The sequence below is a fragment of the Vigna angularis genome, chromosome 1, assembly GCF_016808095.1.
Source record: "Vigna angularis cultivar LongXiaoDou No.4 chromosome 1, ASM1680809v1, whole genome shotgun sequence".
Taxonomy (NCBI): domain Eukaryota; kingdom Viridiplantae; phylum Streptophyta; class Magnoliopsida; order Fabales; family Fabaceae; genus Vigna; species Vigna angularis.
In genome coordinates, this window is record NC_068970.1 from 49,637,175 (window position 1) to 49,645,751 (window position 8,577).

The following is an 8,577-nucleotide window of genomic DNA, read 5'->3' on the forward strand; positions in this document are numbered from 1 at the left end:
TGTTGATGATGTAGTTCTTAGTGTAGGCTAACTAACAAAGTAAAAGAAGCACCTTCAATATTCAAATTCCTTTTTATGCATTCTCATAATATAGTGAATTTATCATTCAATTCTTTATAAACCTTTCTTTTCATGTTGAAATATTGAAATTGATTCTCACCATATATAATTTAGGTCAAGATTTATATCTTCCCATGTTCCTTCAAGTTGTCAATTTCTAGATTTTTCCCCTAAATTTTTCTATCCCAATTATTTTCCAAATTATATATATATATATATATATATATATATATATATATATATATATATATATATATTGGTTCTTGTTAACATCCATAACCATTTTTGAGATGATATTAGGATTAAAAAAAATCTATCTTTTTACAAGGTAGTTTATTTTTTAGTTTCTTATTTCTATGATTGGATCAAGTAGATATTTGTGTGTATGTATGTATATTTCTGAATGATTTTGTATTATTTTTCAGCCGTGTTAATGAGTAAATCTGTTAGAAAATTTTCAAATTCAGTTTTACTTTTTCTTCTTTACAAATATTCTTTCAATTTATTTATTTTCTATATGATTTTTAATTATTAAGTGCGTCATTAACTCTCCAGGTTGATTGTTTAACGAAGATAATAAAAAAACAGTTGAAAATTCGGTTCTTATCTACAATTATATTATTATTTTATTTTATTTTTCGAACTTATTACAAACAAAATTTATTACATAAATTATTTTAACCAAATATATATACATTGGCTAGAATTAGTTAAAAAAAACAACCATATAATTACAATATATGATAATTTTTCTATTACCATAATTAAAATATTTTATTATAATAATTTTTCTATTACCATAATTACAACATATTCACATTAGTTTATAGAAAAATTTAAATTTCTAATAAAAACAATTTATTATGAATAAATATACAAATTTATAAAACTAGAAAAGAAGATGCTGCTAAAAATTCCGTTTCTCAAACAATTTTCAAAATTAAAAAAAGGGACGTTGAGAATTTGGCTTTCCACAAAACGAAATTGTACTTAAATAGTAAAAGTGTTTAGATTGGAAAATAAATTTCTTGTTTGTAGGTTAATAAATTTTAAAATGGTCTAACAGGAAAAAGTTCTAAAACATGTTTTACATATATTTATTTCTTGATTTATTATGCGACTTTCTTTCTTTGAATATAATCTTAATTTCTTGTTATACAACTTTTACTTAAATTTAACATTTCTTGGGGATTTTTAGGGGTTTTGCAAATGAGAGACATGAGAGATGTAAGAGATATATGTTGTATAAAAGAATTGTTAATTTTTTATTTATTCATGTATTCTATATATAGATAAGAGCAAAATGTAACATAATATTTAATATTAAATGATATGATTCAAGAAAAAGTCTGATCATGAATTTGAATTTTTAATAACAAAAATATAATAAAATAATGAAATTAAGACAAAGCTCAATGAAAATTTATCACAAATATTTCTATATTTGATAAGAACAGGAGTAAGGATGACACCATAATATAATAGATTGATGAGTCAATGAAGATTAAAAAAATTCACCTTTGATAAGAATTGTATAATAAGAATCATAGTGAATTCAAAATTTATAGGTATCTACATGTGTATTTGGTATCCTTGTATATAAAAACAAATGTTTAAGTTACTTAATAAACCTTAAAAGAAAACTTATAAGACCAAAAAATAACTTAAAAATTCAAAAATAGAAATTAAAAAAGAATTACAATTACTCTTAGTTGTCTAAAATTATTCTATAATTATGTTTCAAGTTACACTCTTCATCTCCTTTGAATTTTAATTTTTATAAAACATCATGAACCTGAAGAAGATATGTTCTTCTAAGTGTTTACTCAAATTTTTACTTAAATTCTTCTTTTACCGGTCTTTTGAATTATAATAATTCTTTCTTAAATTCTTCTTTTATAGAATCAAGAAATAGTCCACTACATTTAATCTAAATAATAACTAATTTCTAAACCTAAAAGATATCCTGAAAACTAATTTACATACAAAACATATTAATTAAGTAAATGTTGTAAATAATATTACTAATATGAAACCTACTCATATTTCTTTGAATTTAGCATCCGTTCAAATATTTTATTAATATATGGCCCTATTTTCATTAAATTATAAAACAAATAATATTTGATAAAAAGGAAATATAATAAGCATAAACATAATTTGTTATGTGTTTGGTTTTATGCTAAGAAAACAATTTTATAGATTTAGTTTTGAACTAATTTAAGATAACTTTTATTACTTAGATAAATATACTATTTTTTTATGTTTTTTATGAAAATTGTGTAATTTTACACTAATTTTATGAAAATGAACAAATTTTAAAAAAAATTACTACTTTTGTGTTAGAGTCATGTACGACTTCAATGAGGCTTACACATAAGTTATAGATACCATGAATGACTTCTTATTTAAAGAAAAAAAAAAGATTATAACTCGTACTCTGCTTACATGTTTTCAATATGACTTATTTTTTTAATAAAATCATGTATCTAATGCGCCACTTCTTATTTTAAAAACAAAAATTGAAATATATTATTTGTACACAATGACTTCAATAAATCAAAAATAGTATAAATAAAATCATAATCACGAACCCACAACTTCTATTCATCTTATTTTCTAAACGGTGTGTGCAAGGAACACAACTTTCCTCAATGTAGTCACTACCCAAACACGACTTATCCATAAGTGGTAAATTTTTAAAAAATCTATTAATTATAGTAAAATTGGTGTAAAATTACACCATATATTTTTTTATTAAAACCCCATTTTTTAGAATAAAAAGAAATCAAAATTTAAGCATAAATGTCACTTAAAAAACAATGTTTGTCGAATTTGATTATAACAAGGTATGATGTCACATGAAATTGAGAACAAACCAATCTAAAATCATGAACGCAGTGGCCAAACATTGATTGTGTCATGTGTGCTCCTTTATTTCTTAACAACATTAACATCCTTCCATGTACTTTTACTTTGCTTTAATCTTTCATCATCCACTTTTCTATATTGCTCACCAAGAAAAATTATATCCTTGACCTGAAACAAGACCAAAGAATTATTGGTCTGATGCACACATTGGGCAAAATCATGTGGTATGAGGTCATCCTCATTCTTTCTTTTAGGAACATGATTGAAGTTTAAATCTATAAAAGACAATTTTTGTTAGAATGGTCTTTAGGCATGATATTTGAAGTCTTGCATAAATAATTAATTAATAAATAAATAAAAGGTACATAAAAGAAAAAGGTTTTGTCCAACTGTAACACCAGTGCATACTGAGTAAGAAACTGGCCCATTTCTGTTTCTGCATCATAGCCAACATGTTTAACTTTCTATGGCGCGTCACCAACCAATATACGCCAAAAGTTCTCCATAAACAAGCTATTTCAAACGCTTAAACAATTGTGAAAATATGAATCAGTGCTTTTGTATATCATATTTAACAGTGTGAAACACTTTCATGTTTCATATTTCAGCGTCAGTTTCATATATTTTGCTGATACGTCTATTGCTGTTTAATTAAGTGAGGATTTCATGGTCGAAATTGAGAAAAAATATTGTAAACTTGTGACATTAGTGTCTATTTAAGTCCTAAATATCTGTATTGGTCTAATACAATGCTGGTTTTTCTTAAATTCTAAAAGGAAATTTAACGCATGAGGTGGAAAAGTTAAGCTGTGCCTCTAGAACTAGCAAAGGAAAACTATGATTGGATATGGTGACAAATTACAATGTAGTTTGAATTTCACAGCGATTTCTATAAAAGAAGGAAGAAAGAATTAAACGAAGAGAAACCACAAATTCTTGCTGTCTAAAAGAAAGAAAGAAGGAATGAAATATGGTAAGAAAAAAAAAGGGAATAAAGTCTGGAACACAAATTGAAACATGGAAGGTATAAGTTCCAATCCAATGCATTGAGAGTTTCTTATCTCTCAGGATATTGAGTTTCTCCACTTTCTAGTTGTTGTCTTTCTGTTCTGTTCTTCTGAAGTTGGAAGCTGAGGTGAAATATCATGATTTTCCATGTTGGTCATTTTTGTAAGTTTGCTTAGTTTCTTCCACCCACTGGTCCATGCTGATGTATGCTTCTGCTTTAGCAGCTTATCAAACTGTTTCTGCAGATTTTCCATGTCATTTTGAAGCTCCAAGTACTTGGTTTTCACAGTCTCAAGCTCAAACTTGAGTGTGTTGATGTCTTTCTTAGCTGCTGCCCACCCTTCTTGGAATGATTGTGGTGTCCCTTCTAAAAGAGTTTTCCGGTTTGGAACCATTGGTTGGTAGTGAGACTCAACACCTTCTTTCAGAGAACTGTTGGATAGTGCATTACTTATCTTCACCTGTTCAGAGAACAGAACTTGAACCACTACCCTCAATGGAAGCCTTTCATTTTGTGCAGCATGCATGCAAGCATCAATGGAGAGTTTCTGACAATCCATTACACGGCAGAGCCGCTTTCTTTCATGCTCAGTTAGAGTTGGATGTGCCTGTTAATTTTGTTCAAGGGTATAAGAATTGCATGAGTAGAAATCTACAGAAACATTTGAATCTAAACTACTCAACATTTTTACTTGTACTGCTAATTTTCCAGATGCATTTTTCAAAACCAATGTATATAGATATTTCTCAACAATTGCATCTGATGGAAATAGTAAACTGCTAAGCATATTTAGTGTGATACTCTTGAGTTACAACTCGAATTTACCTTGAAGTTTTACACAAATGTGGTGTCTCCTAGGTAGTTCAAACTCACATTAGTTATTTACGAAAGAATTGGAAAACTTGCACTATTTTCCTCTTGGAGAAGGAATTCATTACCTTAAGATATGAATCAATTGCTCTGTAGAGTCCATCGTCAGAGGTCCTAGCTGACTCAGGCAAAGCTTCTGCAAGAACCTGAAACTTTGTGAGGGAAAGGTTTCTATCTCTGGAAACCTCAGTAAGATAACTATCCACAAGTCTTGCCACTCTTGTCTTGGCATTGATGTTACTGGTGGCATGCTTATCAGGAAAGGGTGGTCTGCTTGGGCTTGAACTTTCAGTCTGCTCTTGAACAAGAAAATGCTCTAGCAGCCTCTGAACAAGATCTACATCATAAACAGTGTCATTTTTGTTATAACATGGGATTAGAAGATCAGCCAGTGTAGCTTGCTCAAATTGCATTCCCACCCTTTTCTCCAATTCAGTGATCAATGCAAGTGCAACCTTTAACATGTTTGCCATTCTCAGTAGTCTAAGCAGGAAGTTGCATGAGACACTGTCCTTCTGTGGGGGAATTATGCTGATGAGGCTTTCAATGATCATCCTTTGATCTTTAGCTTGAAGAGTTGAAGTGTCATCTCTAGGTCTAGTAGACACAACCATTTGAAGTCCACTTTTCCAGCCACCACCGCCACCACTACTAGAACTACTGTTACTGTTACTACTGATGCTTCCTTCATCTGGTGGGATTGCTGTGTCATTCATCAAACCAGGTAGCCACTTAGTAGCATAGTGCATTATTCCAGCACCAACCAACTCATACCTCATGCCCTTTACCTTAATGGCAGTAATGACTCTTACAAAGTGATCAATCCTAAGGATTGAAACATCCTCAAACCACCAGTCAGGGGGAACCTGCTGATTCCTACTAGGACTTGAATCCTTCATGTCATTCCATTTTGGGCTGGAAACTTGTGATGCCCTTCTTCCAGTATATGACCACCTTATCCCCTTTGGATTGGCACAGGCTTTCCATGCTATGGACTCACTGCATCTTCTCACAATTTGTAGATTCTCTGCCCATGGCGACAGCTTCTCACAGCTTTTCAACACTACTATAGAATCTCTCCATGAAGACAAAACCACATAGCTAAGAAAAGCTTCTGTCTTGAATATAAGATTGCCTTCTTCTAAGTCCTCTGTCATTTCAAGGTACTCTGCACTGCATCTCAGACCAGAGATATTGCCTGCTGTTAAATCAATCGCAATTCCATAGCAAAACTTGGCCGCAAGTTCAAAAGATTCAGGCCCTCCAGGAAGATCGTCCATAACTATCTTATTCAAATCAGGGTCGCGAGAATCGTATATGATTCTGTTCAGCTTTCCACTTCGAGACAGCAAAGGATACTTTCGCAGCAAAATCACCAAAAACAGTTTGTGAAATTCACAACAGCACAAGTCAGAAACATCTCACCTCTTTATAAAAAAAAATAAAAGGCCATACTTTTTATAGGAAAAATAGAAAACTTTCAGGTAGGAAATTATCTATTTGTTTATTTATTCTATAACAAGATAGTAGCTACCTTGTGCAAATGGAAGTTTGCTTCTCCAATTTGAACCAGAAGATCACTTGGAATATCAGCTGACACATACCTGCATGTGAACATGAAACAGATATACAACACTCTCAACAGTTCTTGAAAGCAATTTTATCTGAAATTTTGATCTTTATTTTCAGCCATGAAATGAAAACAAATATAACAAGACTGCATTGAACATACCAAGAGTTGCCTCTTTGCTGAAATCCCTCAGTCTTGACACTGTGCTTGGTTGAAGTGAGAAGTCCAGTCCCATATTCCCTCCCAGCAGCAGACTCACTCTCTGATTCCCACATGCTGAAAACCAGACTCACAAGGGAAGATTGTTTTTGGCAGAAAAGTGGCTTTGAAGTGAGAATGAGAAGAAGAAGAAGAAGAGGAAGAAGGGGAGAAATGAAGAGAGGGTAAACTAAAGAGCAAAGTGAATGAGGAGAGAAAGAAAGTTGATGAAAAGGGAGGAGGAACCCACATGGGGTGCTTGGACTTATCTCAAACTTGTCGCTTTCTTCAGAGAACATGTCAAGGAAATCTCACAGGCTGTGCCGTAATGGGCACTCAGGAGCTGTGTTGTGAGGTGTGAATCATTCATCATCATCGTCATCATCATCTTCATCTTCTTCTGGGTTTCTGTTTCTGTGTTTGTTTCTTTCATATATGAATTATGAAATGAGATTGAAAAAATTGATAGCTAGAAAGATACCCTTCATCATTCATGTGTGCAAGACATGCAGTTCCAAATTCTTTATGCCCACCTGACCATACATGTCTCTTCCTTTTCAGCCCATTTTTATTTTATTTTCTTATTCTTTTATGTGTTACTGTGTTTACTGCAATCCCAAAAACATTCCTTTTGACTACGAGAAAGGATCAAAGGTGCGTTTCCAATTTCCATACCTGCACTTTACTTTGGCCTTCTGATGCATGGAAAGGGCTAATTACAACACTGCCATTTGATCCATTCTCATTCCACCTTCAACGAACTACTTCCCATTTATAGCTATTAAATGAGAGAGACTTATCACATTCTCACACACTCTTTTCACTACACTTAACCACTCCCCATTTATACCTGTTCAATGAGAAAGACTAATCAATATTCACCCAATCTTTTCACTGTACTTATAATATTGGAGAGAGATGGAAAAGGAAAATAAATGTGTAAAATAACATTACTTACCCAGAAATGCATGCAAAAGAATTACCATTCTACTCATTCTGATTTGTTTTTCTTACAACACAAAAGGGACAAAAGAAAACAGATTTCTGAATTGTAAAGGACGGTGGTTTTACCGATTGTAATACAGAGAAAAGTATTTGATAATATACAATAAAATATATAACGAGATATTACTCTTTTTATGTTGTTTAAAAGTATTTTATTATAAAAATGTTAGCGTATATAATTTTTTTAATAACTTATAATAAAATATTAGATTAGTGTTTTTATTATTTAGTTTAGAATATGTGTACTATTTTTTATCATCATTTAGTAATAGCATGTGTAATTTTATAAATGAGACAATTTTCTTATAAGAATTGTCTTCTATTAAACCAAAGCATTAGATCATGGCATTGAGTTACCTAGGGAATTAGGCAATTGTCTTGGAAGTCAGACACAGCAAATGTGTGAGCTCTACTACCTAAGAAATTGGTTAGAACAATGTCTATAAATAAAAAAGAGATTCACATAATGGATAAGTCATTCTGAATCGTCTGATACAGATTCCTTAACATACGGAGAAATAATTATTTCATATATATATATATATATATATACAAATTTTTATATTCATTTAATATTATTCTCTATTATTTTAATTTTTATAAAATATAAAATTTCACCTTTTTATGATTATTTTATTTTTATAATGAATAATAATATATTAACGGTAAGGGCCTGAAAAATAAAGGAGTCATTGGGTCTTATGTGAGGCAGTCAGACCCATCAAACCAGAGACAACTTAGCTTTAGGAAAGACTTCTCAGAAGTCTGATTCAGTTGCTTGAGCTCTCTCTCTCTCTCTAAAACTCTTTTGTCCTAAATTCTCTCTAAAAATTTCCATTCACTGAACCATTCAATCTTGGATTTGAAGGTGCTCAGGCGTTCACCACACCGAAGGTTTCCTTGTGACCCGATCATATTTTCGTTTGGACCGGTAAGTGATTTTCCCTTTTCCTTTGCTGTTTCTGGAGCCTAGGGCATGCAACGTTACTGGTTG

The 8,577-nt window shown here is 31.3% G+C and overlaps 1 protein-coding gene across 2 annotated transcripts; it reads right to left on the reverse strand.

Moving 5' to 3' along the window:
* Positions 1-3,753: 3,753 nt before the first annotated feature.
* Positions 3,754-7,389, reverse strand: LOC108322199 (root phototropism protein 3). 2 transcript variants are annotated; one of them, XM_052871642.1, is made up of 5 exons: positions 6,829-7,389; positions 6,543-6,656; positions 6,345-6,414; positions 4,879-6,168; positions 3,754-4,547 (listed from the first exon to the last, which is right to left on the reverse strand). In XM_052871642.1, the coding sequence occupies exons 2-5, from the start codon at positions 6,653-6,655 to the stop codon at positions 3,996-3,998; spliced, it is 2,025 nt and encodes a 674-aa protein (XP_052727602.1). In that variant the 5' UTR covers position 6,656; positions 6,829-7,389; the 3' UTR covers positions 3,754-3,995. The 2 variants fall into 2 exon arrangements, with proteins under 2 accessions (XP_052727602.1, XP_052727601.1); XM_052871641.1 differs by having other exon boundaries at positions 6,543-7,389.
* Positions 7,390-8,577: the final 1,188 nt, after the last annotated feature.